The sequence below is a fragment of the Bos taurus genome, chromosome 18, assembly GCF_002263795.3.
Source record: "Bos taurus isolate L1 Dominette 01449 registration number 42190680 breed Hereford chromosome 18, ARS-UCD2.0, whole genome shotgun sequence".
Classification (NCBI taxonomy): Eukaryota; Metazoa; Chordata; class Mammalia; order Artiodactyla; family Bovidae; genus Bos; species Bos taurus.
Window position 1 is genome coordinate 34,717,769 of NC_037345.1, and position 20,224 is coordinate 34,737,992.

The 20,224-nt window shown below is 37.7% G+C and overlaps 2 protein-coding genes across 7 annotated transcripts in view; both read left to right on the forward strand.

Moving 5' to 3' along the window:
• CBFB (core-binding factor subunit beta) overlaps positions 1–20,224 on the forward strand; it is a 48,583-nt gene that overhangs the window by 13,239 nt on the left and 15,120 nt on the right. For all 6 annotated transcript variants that reach the window (XR_009491169.1, XR_009491170.1, XM_005218718.5 and 3 more), the window contains one exon: positions 10,742–10,858. Coding sequence is in view for 4 of the 6 variants with exons in the window: in XM_005218718.5 (XP_005218775.1) it covers positions 10,742–10,858 (117 nt within the window). In the remaining 2 variants the exon portion in view is untranslated. The remainder of the gene's footprint in view (positions 1–10,741; positions 10,859–20,224) is intronic.
• On the forward strand, positions 10,865–18,042 carry LOC101905588 (protein-serine O-palmitoleoyltransferase porcupine). The gene has a single exon (XM_059877454.1). The coding sequence runs from the start codon at positions 11,106–11,108 to the stop codon at positions 12,456–12,458; it is 1,353 nt and encodes a 450-aa protein (XP_059733437.1). The 5' UTR covers positions 10,865–11,105; the 3' UTR covers positions 12,459–18,042.

Consider the following 20,224-nt stretch of genomic DNA (forward strand, 5'->3'; position numbering starts at 1 on the left):
CAGGGAAGTCCCTTGATGTGTTTTTGGGTGTTTGTTTTTTTGAGCTTGTTGTTTTGTTTTGTTTATTATGTTTAAAATGTACATCACATAAAATTTACCATTTTATCTGTTTGTAACTATACAGTTCAGTATCATTAAGTATATTAAAATTGATGCTGTTGTCATCTTCCTTATACTAAAACTCTGTACCCATTAACCACTAACTCTCCTTTCTCCTGTGTCCCTAGCGCCTGACAATTGCCTTTCTGCTTTCTGTCTTTGGTAATTTAATTCCTCTAGGTACCTCATGTAAGTGGAATCATCATCCATAACCTACCTCTTAGAGAATCATTGTTAACATTTTGTTATATTGCCATTCTTATTTTTTCTGTGTATATTTAAATTGTAAAGCAAAATTATTCTATTTGATATGGCATTAACTTTTTATCTTCAGATTTTCTGCATATCTTATTAATAATTGATTTTAGGAATAGAAAAATCAGCAATAAATAGATACCTTTGTATAAGAGAGAAGCAACAGAATGATTATCAGTGTTAATTCTTGGAAAAAGAAAGTAAGAAATAATGGATGTGGATGTATCTAGTGAGCACACGTGCAGTGTTCATTCACCTAGGAAACCTTTGCAGATCTAGGAAACCTTTGCAGATCTAGAAAACAGTAGACAGTCAGTACTGTACACATGGCAGTCATATGAAAAATCTCTCCTACAGAAAACTTTGAGCTTTCTAGTACAGGCATTTTAGGGGGCAGAAAATGTTTATTAATTATCTCTGAGTATATGGGACTCCCTTTGCTACTGTGTACTGTCATTTTCTCATTTAAGAATTAGAACAGAAATAGCAAACAGTTCTGTAGCACTGGCTTTGTGCCAGGTACTGTTTTCATTGATACAAAAACAGATACTTTTATTATCTCCTTTTTTACTGGTAGGAAAGCATTTGTAAGTCTTAATGCCACTTAGTTTGAGCAGGCTCTGAGACTTTATTTCTCTGACATCACTTCCTTGATACTTAGTTTTCTACAGAAGAGTAGAAGCCACAGACCAGCTAACTGCCTCATGCTAGAGACAGTGATTTGTTGGGGAGTTTAATTATTGTTACCTTCTTTTATGAAGGTATACAATGTAAGTAGTTAGAAATTATTATCTACTCTGAGCTTTCCAGTTTAGGCTGGGCTTTCCCAAATTGATGTATATTTAGGAACAAAGAATTTAAAATACTGCTTAAAATGTGCCTTTGGCAGTGAAACTGTGCTTTTCAGACTTTCAATATGACTTTCCTGTGCCATACTGTATGTTCTAAGAAGAAAATGGCCAAGTCTGGGAATGATTGACAGGTTGTTTTTATGGGGGAAAACATTTTTTTCATGTATACAGTCAACATAAGCCCTTTTGTGTTTTAAAACTTTAGATATGAAGGCAGATTAATCTTCAGATTAAAACAGAAGTATAGCCTAGGAATGTGACTTCAGCTTTTCCATTAGGAGAATTTAGATGTTTTCAAATAAACAAAATATTCTGCCCATATTAAATGACAATTTTTAATAATGTCTGCCTCTCTTGGAGAATATTGTTTTAAATAATGGGACTTCAGGAGAACCCTTCTAAATTTTTGGAGGGTATTGCTTATTCCAGCTTTTCAGTCCTGACTTGCCTTTCCTCTGCTATCCAGAACAATGCTGCTGGGCTTTTTTTTTTTTTCCAATTGTAGTAAATTCATATAGAATTCACCATCTTACACATCTGTTCAATTAGGTGGTTTTTAATATATACACAGAGTACAACCTTCATCACCACTATCAAATTCAGAACATTTTCAGAACTCTGAACTGTTTAAAATATGTTTTGACCTTCTGCAAACTAGTTTTCATCTTGATCACCACCACTAGTACCATATGATTTATATCCTCAGTAATTTACTTAATCCTGCACCAGAGTGAATGAAGTCTTTTATTTGATATTGGAATGCATTTGGTGATAGCTTGATTTCACAGCTGAGGAAACTAGGGCCCAGAGAGGCTAACTAAATCTTCAGTAGTCATGTAATCTGTCTCCTAGGAAGAGCCAGCATCCAGACCCAGGTCTTTTACCCAAGAGTCTGTGTTGTTTGCAGTTTACCACATTGCTGCTAATAATAATTAGGTAAGTTGCTAGAAACTTCACATATCACCTTCAAAAGTTACTTTAGCCCACCAAGTTATTCTTCCCATTAGAGTCAGTATTTTAACATGGCCATTTTTGACCTCATTTTGATGACTTCAGAACAACCTTTAACTTCCATCTTTTTCCTTTCAATGTTTAACTTTTCTTGAATTGTTTTTCTAACTTAAGGCTGCTTTATATTCTCTGATTTTAGGCTCGCCATGACCTGCCTCCTTTTTATATCCTTCCATAACTCTTCTCTGGAGAAAGTGAAAGTGAAGTTGCTCAGTCGTGTCCGACACTTTGCAACCCCGTGGACTGTAGCTTACCAGGCTCTTCTGTCCATGGGATTTTCCAGGGAAGAATACTGGAGTGGGTTGCCATTTCCTTCTCCAGGAGATCTTCCCGACCCAGGGATTGAACCCTGGTCTCCCTCTTTGTAGGCAGACGCTTTACCATCTGAGCCAAGGGAACGGCAATCCACTCCAGTATTCTTGCCTGGAGAATCCTGTGGACAGAGAAATTTGGCGGGCTAGAGTCCATGGGGTCGCAAAGAGTGAGACATGACTGAGCGACTAACGCACACATATAACTCTTTTCATCTTATAAAACAAACTCTATACCTATTAAATAGTAATTCTCTATTCCTTGACTCCTATTTCCCCTTGTTCCTGGTAGCCACTCTTCTTTCTCTGTGATTTTGACTAAATAGCTCTTATAAGTGTTTGTACGAACATTATTTGTCTTTTAGAAGTTCTCAGTATTGATTTGGATGTTAATTCCTTAATAAGTATGTGATTTGTAAATATTTTCTCCCATTCTGTGGGTTGCCTTTTTACCCTATTGATATCTTTTGATGTACAAATTTTAAAAATTTTAATGAAGTCCAGCTTATCTATTTTTATTGTTGTTATCTGTGTCCTTGGTGTCATCCCCAAGAAATCATTGTTAGACCCAGTGTCATGAAGCTTTTATCCTTGCTTCTAAAAGTTTTATAGTTTTAGGTCTTAATATTTAGGCTTGGTCTGTTTTGAAGTAATTTTTGTATGTAGTATTAGGTGAGGGTCCAGTTTCATTCATTTGCTTCTGGATATCTGTTTTCCTAGCACCATTTATTAAAAGGACTCTTCTTTCCCCATTGAATGGTCTCTGTACCCTTGTCAAAAATCATTTGACCACACATGTGAGGGTTTATTTCTGGGCATTCTACTCTAGTCCATTAGTCTGTATGTCTTTGTGCCAATACTATAGCATTTTGATTAATGAAGCTTTGTTGTAAGTTTTGAAATCAGAAAGTATGAGTCCTCAAGTTATCTTCTTTCAAGATTGTTTGGCTTTTCAGGTCCCTGTAACTTTTTTTTTTTTTTTTCTTTCTTTTTATGTATTTTTATCCATTTTCCATATGACTTTTAGGATGGAATTTTCTGTTTGGTTAAATATCCATTTATTGAGTGTGCACCTGCGTGTGTGCATGCACACGTTTGCTTGCTTAATCTTTTAAGTTCCAGGCACATTCTATATTAATCCGTGTTATGGTTTCAATAAGATGTACTGTTTTCTGTGTGAACTGTAAAAAGTAGATTGGTAAATTACATTAATCACTATAGAAGAATCTGTTTTTTTTAACACTTGCATGCAACCCAAGTATGATTCAGAGGCAAGTGAGATTGAATGACTGTCTGTAATGATTATCCAGTAGGCAGGCAGCTGACTGTGCATTTCTAAATGGAGAGGAACATGTGACTGAAGGAGGATGAGTCAGAACCAAGTATCTTCTAAAGGAATCTGTAAATAGACTACATAAATGATTACAACTAACAAGCAAGGGATACATACTTCCTTTGTGAAGTATCTTGTTTTCCTGGGTGCCTGTGGCCATCCCAGTATTAAAGGTTATCTGCTGATGCTATTGGTGTGGTCAGCTATTCATTGTCTCAAAAAAAAAAAAAGTTGTTTCTTTCCCTTGGAAAGAGAACACTATGTAAAATTTTAGTGGAAGTATTTTGTTTAAGTTTCTGTGGTGCTTTATATGTTTCATAAGCTTATGGACATTGGCTTAATTTTTGTTGTCACCTGTGAAAGAGGTGTGATTATTGATTTTATATGTGAGAAATTGGTAGACTTATTCATAATCTTAAATTATTTATCTCAAATATACTGTTAAAACTAAAATTTAAATCCAGGTTTTATCTGATTCTAAAGCACATTTAATTTTTACTCTTCCCATGCTGACTTGGAGTTAAGCATAGTGATAATATTCCTTTTCTTTAAAAAATAATTACAGTTGATTCTCCTAATTTATGGTAGTTGTCTTCTGTAAAGTCCCTGCAAACACATGACCTGTTTATAAGAGGAAAATTCATACTTACTGCTAAAAAAAATGCCTTCCCCCAATTATTAGCCAGTTCATTCCCTCTGCCAATGTATTAGAACCTGGTATCTCTCCTCATACGCATTATTAGAATTTTTATTTAAAAATTTTTTTTCTTTCATTTAAAGATAGTTATATTGTTTTATTTTAATATTTTTAGCCATTTTATTTGTTTCAAACTGTTTTTTTTTTTCCACATGGTAGTCAGTTTTCCAGTCTCCACTGTTAAGTAAAATACCAATTTACCATTGATTTGCAGTGTTGCCTTTTTTATTTATTAAATCCTCGTATTCTTGGATTTGTTTTTAATTTTTGTTTTGCTTATTCCATTAAGTTGTTTCTGGCTGTCACAGCACTACTTCATGTATATTGATTGCATTGTTACATGTCTTAATATCTAAAGGGCAGAAAATACTTCCTTATATCTTCTTGGATAGTCTAATTCTTCTGTGTGCATTATAGACTTATCCCTCAAATTCCAGAAAACATTACTTTGAGATTATCCTGGAATTTGGTTAAAATAAGGATTACTTTGAGGTAAATTGGCATTGGTACTCTTACATTAAAGATGACATCTTGTTTTTCAAGTCCTTTTCTGTGTTTTAAAAATTAGGTATTGGGAGAATGGCATTAAAACATGTATAATATCATATAAGGAACGAATTGCCAGTCCAGGTTCGATGCAGGATACAGGAAGCTTGGGGCTGGTGCACTGGGATGACCCAGAGGGATGGTATGGGGAGGGAGGTGGGAGAGGGGTTCAGGATGGGGAACACGTGTACACCCGTGGCAGATGCATGTTGATGTATGGCAAAACCAATACAATATTGTAAAGTAAAAAATAATAAAATTTTTTTTAAAAATTAGGTATTTCCTTCTTACAGAATCTACCTGTTTCTTATTATATTTATTGTTAGTGGATACTTTTAATGCTATTTTAAAATAAAGACTTAAAATTTTTTCTAAATAGTTACTATTGCAACATAGGAAAGTTGTTGGATTTTGTATATTTTTTATAACTAGTCATTTTATTGAGCACATTAATTCACTTGGTTTTTTTGTTAAATATTATAGATTTTTCAGGTAGATAATCTTCAGATATTATGTCCTGGTTGTATTTCTAGTCCACTTTGTTAGAATTGTGGTCTTTAAAAGGAGATTGCAAAGCTCCTGGATCTACCTCCTGACAATTTTATCACTGTCAGTGGAACATTCCATTAATCTTAAGAGTTATTTAAGTCATACTTAAATGTAATAGCTGAATTCAGTCTTAATTCTTACAGTTCTTTTTGTATATATTCAGCTCTTCCTTTGGAGAAGGAAATGGCAACCCATTCCAGTGTTCTTGCCTGGAGAATCCCAGGGATGGCAGAGCCTGGTGGGCTGCCGTCTATGGGGTCGCACAGAGTCGGACATGACTGAAGTGACATAGCAGTAGCAGCAGCTTTTCCTTATTACAGACTTTAAGATAACTGGTGTTGGAATTTTTGAGGGAGGTGGTAGGATATAAATTTTTAAAAATTCATCATGTATTTCCCTCTAACCTTATGATAACTACCCTTTACAAAATGACAGGTAATAAACATCTGTTGAATAGGTGAATCTTTTCAAATTGAAATTATAAGGAAGCTATAAGAAAAGCATTTCTTAATTCCAGCTATCTTTCTATTCTTCTGGTAATCATCATTCAGTTATTTACTGAGAGCCTAAGGAGTGCTGATCATTTCTTCCACTGTTTTCCCTAACATCTGATTTTATAGACCAAAGTCACCAGTGTTTGAGCTCTGAAAGTTTACTACAAGGAAGTGAAATATTCTTTCCAATTGAAATGGATTTTTTGAGGGTGAACTTTCTGCTTCTTGCTTTAGCAATAGCTTTGATACTTGATTTCCATGTATATTGATGTTACGTTACAGCTCAGTGCTGGTGTGCATGGAAATCTTTGCAAATTTACAATTATTCTGTTTTAATTTTCTTGAAATTACATTCTTTAGAAATACTCAACAGAGGGAACTCACTCTGCTTTGTACTCTCTGTTTCTGTTGCCTCTCTGGCTACCTAGGAGCTATTGTAGAAGAAAGGACAATTGAAGTTGCCACTGCTTATTCCAAGTTTAGATAGCCACAGAAAAGAGACTCCAGACTCTCAGATAGAACAGTTTTATACAGGTTGATAAATGGAAAGGTACCTTAAGTTCTCTCATATCCTTACTCAGACTCTTGCATTTCAAAACCCAGGGTAACTAATGTTTAGCTACTGAAGTAGTTTGGTCCCTTTACTAAAGGAAATGAGATTTATCATCTCGTAAGCTGTGTGCTGCAGAGACATTGGTGTCTGTGGGGGAAGGGGAAGTTGCATTTTTACTATCATAGTTGTATCCTTTTCCCCTTATACATCCTTTCAAGAATTTGGTGAAAGCATTAGACTTCTTTAGAAAAATACACATGGACACAAACATATATTTTTATACAGAATTTTGATATGTTTCTGGTCTTCTTGAAACTTACCCGTAAATCCAAACTCATGTAGGTTGTCTGGACTCCAGACTAAACTCCTGCTTTAAATAAGAGCATTGCTAAAAGTTATGAGTGACATAAGGTCCTGTAACATGATACTTTGAAGTTTTATGTGGCCAACAAAGGAGAAATTTTTACGGGGAGGCCTGTAACTTAACCTTTAGCCACTAGGTTCTTTGCATGCTTTCCTCTTTGTTCACAGCCTGCTCTGCTGGATTCTTCTCTTCTACATAGCATCTAAAAAGTTGAATTGCCTCAGGTCTCTTCATGGGTCACTTCTCTCCTACTTACGGTTGCTTGAGTAATCTCTTCCATACCCCTGAATTGAAACACCACAGTGTTGTTGATGGCTGTGTGTATGTTAGTTGCTCAGTCATGTCTGACTCTTGTGATCCCATGGACTATAGCCCACCAGGCTCCTCTGTCCATGGAATTCTCTAAGCAAGAATACTGGAGTGGGTTGCCACTTCCTCCTCCAGGGGATCTTCCAGACCCAGGGATTGAACCTGGGTCTCCTGCATTGCAGGTGGATTCTTTACCATCTGAGCCACTAGGGAAGCCCTGTTGATAGCTGCCAGATTTGTATCTTCAACCAGTATCTCTTCCCAGAGTGCCAAAATCCCACATGCAACTGCCTGCCCAGAAATCACTGTTCACATATCTTAGATGTCGCCTGTGTAACAGATAATAAAACTTAACCATGACTATGTTACTCTATTGAGATATAATTCATAGAGCATAAAATTTACCCTTCATTAAATTAAAGAAAAATTCAGGGATTTTTAGCATATTCACAGAACTGTGCATCTATCACCACTCTCATTCCAAAACATTTTCATCACCCTAAAAAGAAATCATGTACTTATTAACGGTCACTCCTCATTTCCACCGCCGCCTAGCCCCTGGGAACCACTGATATCTTTCCTGTCTCTGTATTTGCATACTCTGGATATTTCATGTAAATGGAATCATGTAGTTTGTGGCCTTTTTCTGGTTTCTTTCACTTAGCATAATATTTTCAAGGTTCATCTATGTTGTAGCGTGTATCACTACTTTATTCCTTTTTAATGGCTGAGTGGTATTCTGTTAATGGATAATGCCATGGTTGGTTCGTGCATATTTTTGTTGAAGCTTTACTGCTACAGTGATGTGGAATTTAAAGCTATAGAATGTGAAAATTAAGTGATACCATGTGTAATTTGAATTGAAATAGCGTTAGAAATACTGGTACTTAGAACTTAAGCTGATTTTTTAAAATGTCCAATACTTTTGTGCTTATGCTCGGTCCTGTCTGACTCTGTGACACCAACTGTAGCCCCCAAGCACCCTCTGTCCGTGGAATTTTCCAGGCAAGAGTAGTAGAGTGGGTTGCCATTTCCTATAATTGTAATACTTTTACCTTATTTCCAAAAGAATGCAAAATGTGAGGCTGCGGTCACTTTTAACTTTCTGTGAAGTCTTAAGCATATCCTCCTGATATTTTACTTTTGGAAAGATAAGCAAGCTATTGTTATTTTTGTGTGTGATTAGCTGAATATTTACCCATTTTAAAGGCTTTACAGAATTCATTTTATATAAAACGTTTAATTATTCTAGGACAGTGGTTTAAACCCAAGGTCATATTCTAATACATTTTCTTTTCACAGTTTGAAGTGAACCATCATTACTTTCAGTAAAAAAAATGTCTGAATGTTTAAATGACATTATTAAATTACATTACAAGATGCCAAACTGTTGACAGTTTTATTTTCTTCGTACTTTGAGGTTTGTTATTCATAAATGTATGAAATGCCAAACACTTACTTTGAAGGTCTACACATAAAACTGTATTTAAATGTGAACATCTAAATAAATCACAGGATCATCTAAATATTATTTTAAATTACAATTCTAGGCACTAGTCTTGATTATGAACTGTAGCCATTTTCTGAACTCATTTAGGAATTTTCCAAGGCAGATCAGTGGTTTTCTTAGTCATGAGAGAACTTTTACAAAAGAGTAATAAATCAGCTTTTTAAAAAAATTTGGTAATTTCATAAGGAAAATATTTATTGATGATGGAAGTTAATTTGAATAAGTTAGGTTATGGAATCTTTGAATTTAAAAGATGTAAGTCATTGATAAAGAGTATATAATCTGATCATAAAATTGACCTTTCTCTCCTGTTAAATGAGAATCATCTTTATGTTTAGTGTGAGAGTTTAAAATAATGAGGTAAAAAAATAATAAAATAAAATAATGAGGTAGATTGACAGTTGAAATGCCATGCTGTGTAGTACCCTCTTCTCTCTTGGAAAGAGTAAGGGGAATCTCGATTAGTAAATGTGGTAAGTCAAGTTATACTGATAGGCAATTCAGAGAGTTAGTGTAGATTTAGTGAGGTATCACGCATGAGGTTGTCACAGTCACTTGTTCAATTAGGTGCACACCACTGGAGTTTTAAATTCACAATGTGGAAGGGAATTCACAATGTGCAGTTATCGGAACAGAAGGAAATGTGTGGTTAAACGGTTTCAGCTATAACTGTAGACTGTTTCCCTTGGTCCACATGGGAGGAGAAATGGAACCTAATGTTTTGTACTTTTTTTCCAATATCAGTAGAAATTGACTCAGCATGGCTTATGGGGGCCCTTAACAGGAAAAATAGTTGTGTTTAGTAGTGGAGGGAAATGACATAAATATGTACTAAGAAGGCATAAGTCCTCTAGGTTTTATTTTACAGGTGCTTCAGTAGTCATTTTTCTTGCATATTTATAGGTACTGAGAGTCCTACTAAACCTCTCTAAAAACAAGAGTGCCTCAAGATTTTTTTGTTGAAGAAACTGCTGAATTGATTAAAGAAAAAGGTGTTTTCAGCTTTTTCCTCCTTTATTTTTTCTTACTGTATCACAGTAAAATACTCACCTCAAGATAATAGCATCATCCATCTTTCATCAAGATGATCCATCCTTTGTTGGTGGATCCTTAATTGCTTGAGAACAATTATATTTTCAGGCAATATGAAGATTGATTTGGTGATCCAAAATGAAAGTGACAAATTCGGAAGTCATGCCTAAAGTGACTTTTGCTCAAGGGTTATTTACTTGAAACATGTGTTACATGCATAAGTAAGTGTTGTGCTAGTTAAGGTTCTTTGGCTAAAAGCAACAGAAATCAACTCTGGCTAACTTAAGTTTAAAAAAAAGAAGGAAAAAGAAGCAGCATTACTTAACAGAAGTCTATGAGGTAGGTCATAAGATGGAAAGGAAAGGAGAAGAGCCTGACCCTGGGTGGCTTCAGGTATCCAGATAGAAACAGTGCATTCTCTTCAGGAGTTAGTGAATTCCAGTTGTTGTACATCTACATGTCTTTCTAGTCAAGATTCAAAAATGAAGGCAAAGTACCTGAATGTCCCAGTTTCAGCTGCAAGAGAAATGATGTCTACTTCAAGCATCATCTTAACTACAAACAGTTTTTACAAAATCTGTGAAACTTCCTTTTAAAAATAATCTAGAAAAATTGTGACTAGAAATAAAAACTCCTGGTAAGCCAGATTAATTTAATGTATAGAACACAGAGGCTGTGCTTTGTATACGTTCCTGCAATTCTTAATTTTATCACTGTATTTAGTTCCCCCCCCAAAGAAAACCAGTTTTCATAAGTAAGTTTATCCTTTGTTTCTTATGTGTCTGATGGCTCAGCATGGATCTTCATTCTTCTTTTCTGTGTCTTAGGTATATTTGAAGGCTCCCATGATTCTCAATGGAGTCTGTGTTATCTGGAAAGGCTGGATTGATCTCCAGAGACTGGATGGTATGGGCTGCCTGGAGTTTGATGAGGAGCGAGCCCAGGTAGGGTGACTTCAGGCTTTACTGACTGTGGTCCCTTTATTTATCCCTAATCTTGCCTTTGTCTGGAGATCTATGTTACCCAGTCCTTAAGAGTAAGTATACAGTGCTGCCCTGGGAGCGTCAGTGGTCGCAGCCTTGCAGCTGGTGGGGAAGGCGTCCCAGTGGTGGCAGTGGTGTATCCCTGGCCCTCTGGACTGCAGCTTCTTTACTGCCAAGTTATTTGTTCATCCATCCGTGGCAGTCCACAATGGCCACTTTCAGCCGCCAGGAATTTTTCCAGCAGCTCCTGCAGGACTGTCTCCTGCCTACTGCCCAGCAGGGCCTTGACCAGATCTGGCTGCTCCTTGCCATCTGTCTCGCCTGCCGCCTCCTCTGGAGGCTTGGATTGCCGTCCTATCTGAAGCACGCAAGTACTGTGGTGGGTGGGTTCTTCAGCCTCTACCACTTCTTCGAGCTGCACATGGTCTGGGTCATGCTGCTCAGCCTTCTGTGCTACCTCGTGCTGTTCCTCTGCCGACGTTCCTCCCATCGCGGTGTCTTCGTCTCCATCACCATCCTCACCTACCTGCTCATGGGTGAGATGTACATGGTGGACACTGTGGCATGGCACAGGATGCGAGGGGCCCAGATGATTGTAGCCATGAAGGCAGTGTCTCTGGGCTTTGACTTGGATCGGGGTGAGGTGAGCATGGTGCCGTCACCCATGGAATTCATGGGCTACCTCTGCTTTGTGGGCACTGTCATCTTTGGGCCCTGGATATCCTTCCACAGGTACTTAGAGGCCGTCCAAGGCCGCCCACTGAGCTGCCGGTGGCTGCAGAAGGTGGCCCAGAGCCTGTTGCTGGCCCTTCTGTGCCTGGTGCTGTCCACCTGTGTGGGCCCGTATCTCTTCCCCTACTTCATCCCCCTCGATGGTGACCACCTCCTTCGCAAGTGGCTGCGAGCCTATGAGAGTGCTGTCTCCTTCCGCTTTAGCAACTATTTTGTGGGCTTTCTATCTGAGGCCACAGCCACGTTGGCAGGGACCGGCTTCACCGAGGAGAAGGATCACCTGGAATGGGACCTGACGGTCTCTAAGCCACTGAACGTGGAGCTGCCCCGGTCCATGGTGGAAGTTGTCACAAGCTGGAACCTGCCCATGTCTTGCTGGCTAAATAACTATGTTTTCAAGAATGCTCTCCACTTGGGGACCTTCTCAGCCGTGCTGGTCACCTATACAGCCAGCGCCCTCCTGCACGGCTTTAGCTTCCACCTGGCTGCAGTGCTGCTGTCTCTGGCGTTTATCACTTATGTGGAGCACATCCTCCGAAAGCGCCTGGCTCGGATCCTCAGTGCCTGCATCTTGTCGAGAAGGTGTCCATCAGACTGTTCACACCAGTATCGTTTGGGCCTGGGGGTGCGAGCCTTAAATCTGCTCTTTGGGGCCCTGGCCATCTTCCACCTGGCCTACCTGGGCTCCCTCTTTGATGTTGATGTGGACGACACCACAGAGGAGCAGGGTTACGGCATGGCATACACTGTCCACAAATGGTCAGAGCTCAGCTGGGCCAGTCACTGGGTTACTTTTGGATGCTGGATCTTCTACTGTCTCATAGGCTGAGACACATCTGAGGCAGCTCCCTTAAGAACCCTCCTCAGGGTGGTGGGGATGAGGGAAGGCCTTCTCTCTAATTTTTGATTCTTCTCCATTCTTCACACTGCCCCCCATACCGCTACACACACACACACATATGCACATTCATACACACACACATCATCTCCATACCTTCCAATCCCCACTTCCACCACAGGATGGGAAGGGAGTGGTCCCTCCTGGGGCCTAGGGGTGGGGAGAGCCTGGGAAAGCAGAGAACAGGAGATCCAGGGCCTTCCTGCCTGCCTTGTCTCTTTGTATATACAGTTTGTTATTATCAAGTAAATTTGGAAGTTTTTTTTTTTTAAGTATAGAAAGTCTCATGTTCTCATAATATTGAGGAATTCTGAAGAGACTGAGACCCAGAATTTGGTCCCAGTTTTGGGAAAGTTTTCCTTCAGTGGTTTTAAATTGCATCGGACTACCACTGTGTGCTTAGTGGGGCACTTCAAAGTGTAATAGATGGTTCTGTTTAATATTTGCTCTGGATCTTTGGCACATTTTGGGGGGAGGGAACGCAGTTTAAAATAAAATGTAAGAGCAGCAGTTTTGAAACAGCTGAATGAGGAGCTTGGCAAGTTTTCCTTCCAAAAAAGCAATTATTAAACTTAACAAAATTGTAAACAAACAAGCAAAAACCCATTTAAGGTCTCTGAAAGTTAACCAAAGGACAAATATTGAGAGGCATTTATTCGAACAAAGCTAGTGAATTTTAGTATAAACAGTGATGACGGTCTAGCATGTTAGGAGATGCTCCCATCTCCTCCCTCAGCTCTGGTTCCTCAAGTTCTACTCTGGGCACACCATGAGGACTGGCAGCTCTGTTGTCCTGTCAGAGGGAGCTGACTTTATTTAGAGCAGCACTTGGAAAAACACAAGCCCAGGGCTGTTACTGAAAACAATAGCAGTCTCTGTGTCAGACAGTCTTAGAAAGCTAATGTTGCAGGGAAGAAGAAAATGGCAGACTGGGCAGAAATTTATCAGGGAAATCTAGGGAAAGAGATAGCTAAAGTGAGCCCTACTATTCATATCACACTTAGCTCTTAGGGTCCAAAAGGCTGTGTACATGTACAAGGCCGCACCTATTCAGGAGAGGACAGAGAACCCTTGAAAGCTACTGGCCCCTGACTGAATGCAGGGTAGACTGATAAACTCCCTACACTTTGAAAGTATCCCTCCAAGCCACACACAGACCCCATGGCAAAGGATTTGAAAGCCTTCTGGCTCAAGGTGTTGAAGCAAAACCTCTGACCAGTCATTGGCTGACCACTAAGTTATGCTGACCTGGGACAGCCCCCTAGAAAGCAAGGCTTAAAAAGAAGGGGTGAAAAAAAGCAGTGACATCAGAGTTTGGACACTGATGGGGGAACAGATTCCAGAAAATTAGGCAAGTCACTAACTGGACAAACAGAAAACAGGCAACATGAAGCTGTAGGCAGGGTCAGAATTTCTATTTGCTACTAATTTAGAGTATTTCATCTAAAACACCCAGTTTTTAACAGGAAATTATAAGACACGAAAATAAGCACAAAAGTGTGACTGTTATTCAGGGGGAAAGCAAGCAATAGAAACTTGGAGAGAGCTCGGTGGCAAATGATGGTTCCTAGTAACAAAAAAAGCAGTTTCTTTTTCAGTGTATTCAAAGAACTAAAGGAAAAATTCTTCCTTTTGCCAGTGACTCTTCAAAGAGAGTATTAATAAAGACATTTGTGACTTCCCTCGTCCAGTGGTTAAGACTCTCTGTTGCCAATGCAGGGGGTGTGGGTTCGATCCCTGGTTGGGAAACTAAGATCCCATGTGCTGTGCAGTGTAGCCAAAAGAGATTTTTTTTTTTTTTTTAAGGAATAAAGAGATCTAAATTTTTCAAAAGAATCAAATAGAAATTCTAGAATTTGAAAAGTACAATGACTGAAATGAAAAATTCACAGACTCAGGATTTGAGCTGGCAAAAGAATTAGTGAACTTGAACACAAGTTAACAGAGGTTATCCAGCCTCAAGAACAGAAAGCAGAAGGAAAAAAACAATCAGTATCAGAGACGGTAGGACGCCAGCCCACAGAACAGCATACATGTTATGAAAATCCGAGATGGAGAGGAGAGAAAGAAAGGAGCAGAAGATGTGTTTTAAGAAATAGCTGAAAATCTCTAAATTTGATTAAAAATATTCATCTCCATGTCCAAGAAGTTGAATGAACTTTAAGAAGGATAAGCAGAAAGAAATCCACACCTAGATACATCATAGCCAAACCTGCAAAAGGGAAGCCTCAGTACGTGCAAGTGAGTTGCAGTAAGGTTAACAGCTGACTGACTTCTGTAATTATGGGGGCCAGAACATGTCAGAGTATATGATTATTAGATGGTGTTAATTTTTCAGTTGTTTAATATTAATCCACTTAATGAAGTTAAAATGATGGCATGAATAAAAGGAGCTCTCTTTTTGTTAGTTCTGTTATCTCTTTCCATGTTGTTGTCCATATATAGAAATGTAGGAATTGTCTCCGTAAGAGATCAAAAAAATTAAACCTTCCTAGTAAAAAAATTCAGATTCAGAGTTAAAATTCTTAGGAAAGAATCTCTGCTACTTTGATTTCCACAGGGATGAGGAATACTTAATTCTTTCAGGAAAGTAGTAAATGGCAATTTAGAAGGCTGTTTTTGTAAAAAGTGATTAACAGCAGAGTGAATTTATATAAGGGGGAATTAAGTTGACGTCTAAAACTGAAATATAAAATGATAGGTAAAAAATTTTAAGTTTAACCCATAGTATTTTCCGTACTTAGAATTTCCCAGGTTTTGTTGCCCTGGTCCACAGATTGGGTTTTATTGCTATAAAGTGTCATCTACTGTGATAGAAAACTAATATAATAATAGGTCTTTCATAATATAAAAATTTTAAAGCAGGGGATGCCAACCATCAGCACTTGTCTGGAGCTTTCACCATCCCAAATCTTCTGGAAGATAATAAAAGTAAAAAGGCAATATAGTATAGAAGTTAGGAGTAGGAGCTTCATGGTCATAGAATTGTGATTCCTGGCCCCACCACTTACCAGCTGTTGTGAACAGCATGTTTGTGTTACCCCTAAGTTAGTACTTTGAAGCCTCAGCTTCCAATATGACTGTATTTGGAGATTGGGCCTTTATGGAGTATGTTCTTGTTGTTTAGTCACTAGATTGTGTCTGACTCTTCTGCAACCCCATGGATTGTAGCCCTCCAGGCTCCTCTGTGAGATTTTCCAGCCAAGAATAGAGTGGGTTGCCATTTCCCTCTCAAGGGTATTTTCCTGACCCCAGGATCAAACCTGCATCTCATGTATTGGCAGATGGATTCTATTACCACTGAGCCACCAGTGAAGCCTCCTTATGGGGTTGATTAAGGTTAAATGAGGTCCAATGAGTGGAGTCCTGATATGATAGGATTAGTGTCCTGATAAGAAACACAGAAGAGAGCTAGCTTGCTTATTCTCTCTGCCATGTGAGAACAAAATTCTCTAACAGTTGCTGAGGTACCTGGTAAGCTAAGAGATAAACAGAGAATAGTCACAACTGCATTTTTAAAAATTAAATTGTGTAAGTATTTCCGCTGAAATATTTTCACAGGTATTGTCTTTTTGCCTTTGTTCATAGTATCTTTGACAAACATTGGCAAGGATATGGAAAAACAGTTGGTGTATTGTTTGATTACATAAAGTTGACAAAACATTTGGAAAACTGGCAATAAATACTAAAACTGCACATACGTGTATGCGTGATCCAGTAATTCTTTTCTGAGGCTTGGTATGCAGTAGAAATGAGTGTGTGTGTGTGTGTGTGTGTGTGTGTGTGTGTGTGTGTGTGTGTGTAGGTATGTATTCATCAAGATACACATACTAGGACATTTGTAACAGCATTATTGGTTAATAGCCAGGAACTATATAAACTGCCCAAATGCCCACTAAACAGTCAAATCGGTAAATTGCATGTTCACACAGAGAAATACAATGAAAATAAAAAACTACAATTAGCCCACCAATGAGTGAATTTCACAAATATATTAAAGTACAAAAATAGGTAAAACTAATACTACATGGTGTTAAAAAGAACAGTAGTGATTTATCCTTGGGTGAGGAGGCTAGTTCCTGGAATGGAGGAGAAGACTTCCAAGATGCTGGTAATGCTCTGTTTCTTCGTGTGGGTTTTAGTTACAGAGCAGGTTCAGTTTCTGAAAATTCATCAAGCTATCTTTTAGGACAGTGCTGTCCAGTAGAATTCAAGTGTGAGCTACATTATGTAATTTAAATTTTTCTAAAAGTCACATTTTAAAAAGCTTTTTTAAATTAGTAACTTTTGCATTTTATTTATCCCAGTATATCCAAAATATTATCATTTGAACATAAAATGGATATAAACATCTATTGAGACATTTTACCTTTTTTTGGAAGTAACTATTTGAAACCCAGTGTGTTTTCCACTTACTCAAATTAGCAACATTTCAGGTATGCAGTACTCAAATGGCTAGAGGCTGTGCTACTGGACAACACAGCCCTAAGATATGTACTATTTTGTGTTTGTAATATACTTCAGTAAAGTGTTTTGAAAGTTTCCCACAATGAAGATATTTCTGAGTACAGTTGTATAAACTCACAATTGAATCATATTTGCTGATTGTATTTTCACTTCATTTTCTGTAATGTGTAAGAGGTAAATTTCAGTGTTTTCCTATGTTTGATTTTCAATAATTGCAATTCTTTGAAAGCTGGAAAAACTGAAAAATTTGGCACTTCACCATTGTGTACTTTGATCAGAGATTTCCAGCTAATTTTGAACAAAATATAGCTAAAAGGACTCATTCACAGGAAACAAAATCAATGCCATTTTAGGAACTAGGTTGATTTCAGAGAAGTTCTTCAAAGGCTCAAATTTTTAAAATACAAAGTGCTTGTGTAATGTCATGTGAATTTTTTTTGTGTTCAGCATCAGCTTTGTCACAGATTTTATAGTTCAGCCACTTTAACTGTGAATACATGGATATATGTGTAATTTATGCGACTCTGATGTCCAGTTGATTGGTAGAATTCCTCACTACTTTGGTAAAGAATTGTTCGGGTAACAATTATGAGTTACTTGTGTACCACAACTAATTCCTAGTAAATTTCTATTTAATCATTTTAAAAATTCACCAAGAATATTATTCTTTATACAGTGTTTAAATGTTTGTTGCACTGTTTGTATTTGTATTATCAGTTTAAGAACTAACAGCTTTATCTTCGTTGTTGTACTTTTTAAATTAATTTAAGCAGTCACAAAAATGTTTCACCTTCAATATAATGACTTTCCAAAAGTTCTATTTTGATTCTATAATAAGGTTAGAAAAATTTAGCTGTTATTGGGATGAATAAATTTTTCTATTTAAAGTATCTGATGACATTGATGTAAAACTGGTATCCTAAAGCTTTTTTCAGAGTTTTTCTTCCAGCAAAGCCAACATGCAAACAGCTTTGCTTTTTGTACGTGCACAAGAATGTGAGTGAAAATTTAGAAGAGTCGTTTGATTTAAATAAAGTTATGTTCTACAGAGTGGTGTTAAATGTACCGTTTGCAGCTGCACATGCTAAATTGTCGTCTTTGAAGTATATGTTGATGCTTCTTCAGCAGATTTATTTCTTTTGGTTTTCATGTGATCAGTGGTAATCATCCTGGTCCCCACAGAGAATAGGAAATGCTATTATTTTGTACAGATTATGCGTTCATCATCAGCTTTCTTGGATACGAATTTGATTCTTAATTTTTCATTTAATACATACATCTATTTTTTAAATTCATTGCACAGGAAGGTGAGTATTACCAAACTGTAAAATAAATATAGTTGTAGATTTAGCTATACAATAAAGACAAAATCAGCATAGCAAGAATGGTTAAGAATAGTCTATTTGTATGCTCTGCGAGAGCACTGCTAGACTTTTTTCCCATGTGGGTTTCACAAACACCCAACCACTCTTTATGATGACCCCACCTGACTGCTTAGTGCAGACTGTGGTATAGACTTTGGAGTAGCAGATTAGTGTAGCAGGTAGCTGGGGGGACCGGAGTGCTGAAAGCCTCTTCCACGACTGCCTGAGTCTGGCTGGTGTTAGTTGGCCCTATCTGTTTTAGCGTACCTGATGGGTGAGTGTGTAGTTCTCTCAGCAAGTACTCTTTATACTATCCTTGAAAGGGAGGTGTTATTTAAGTTCCCACCAGGAGACGATCAAAATAACATTGGGTCGCTGATTGTCTTTCAGTTTAACCATTTATTAAAGTGTAAGACACTGTTCATTGCACATACATTTCACATCTTACTAGAAAAGACGAAGCTGGAATTGTAGGTAGAGAGCTACCAAATCTCTCTTGGCTTTTTTTTACTATAAATAATGGTAATAATTTCTTTTTATTTTAATAAGGTAAAAACCTATGATCCTTGCTAAAATACACATTAGTGACTAATAACTTTGTTAGAGTTAGATTACATCTCACATGCTCTCATTTTATCTTTCAAGTATTCAGTCACAACTGGTAATTATTTATTGATTTTTGTAATTATTTGTTCATTGTCCATCTGCCCTACTAGACCAGAAACTGTGAGGAAAAGCATTGATTGTTCCCACTCATTGTATACGTGGCACCCAGCACAGTGACTTGGGCATCATAAAGACTCAGGGACATTTGTGGAATAAATGAAATTAAGTGAATGAATACACAGAACAGAAGGGATATCCTGTTATCAGCAGACATGTCCTAGTTGATACCTAACTAAGAGAAAGCCCTGAGGAGTTGGGAATAGTGTTCTTTTGTGGGTGTCTTTGGCTTATACATTACATTCTGAGAATACAGTTGGTATATATAGTAATGTGTAGTCACATGTATAAATTTTATCTGTCCACAAATGCTTATAAAAGAATAGGATTTATTGAATGTTGTCAGGTAGTGCACTTAAATTTTTTTATGTTATTTAATCTCATGAAGCATTAGGGCTATGTGCATTCTTCGTGAGAGTTTACTGAGGCTTAGAAAATGAAATACTCCTGGGTCACAAAGCTAGTAAATGCATCATAAGAGTGGAAACTTGTTCACACTTATCCGTTTTGTTTAGTCAGTGAAAATGACAAGTATTGAACAACCCTACTAACATAGCCAAATAAAGGATTTAGCACGCAGAATAAGATAACGGCGGTATGCAGTTCAGGCCTGGTATAGCACATATTACTGGGGGCTGTGGGTCCTTTCATTTTTCCTGCTGCACTGTGCTCAGTGTGTATGGCTTAGTATTATGCGTGCAAGATGGATGCTGTATCTCTGGTCATTGCATCAGTTCCCAGGGAGAAGGAAAGGTGACATGTCTCTTAAATGAATCTTAGAAGCCCTATCGGGTGACTTACACTTCTGTATCATTGGCTAGAGCATTGTTACCTGGCCACCCATTCCTGCAATGAAACTGAGGCAGTTGAATATTGACTTTCTGGGTTGTGTTTTTGATATTTTAATTTCATCAACTGTGCATTGAAAGTTCTAGGGTTGAGACGTATGTGGCTGCAAACATTGAGCATCATGTGCTGTAGACAGTGAGGGAGCTTTAAGTTGGGGGTTATTATGGTCAGGTTGTGCTTTAGAAGGCATGCTTTGATGGCTGTATTATGGCTTGGGAGATGATAGAATGGAAGCAGTAAGTAATTGCAGTAATTCAGTGAGAGTTCTTAGGAGCCTGAACTAGCAAAATGTTT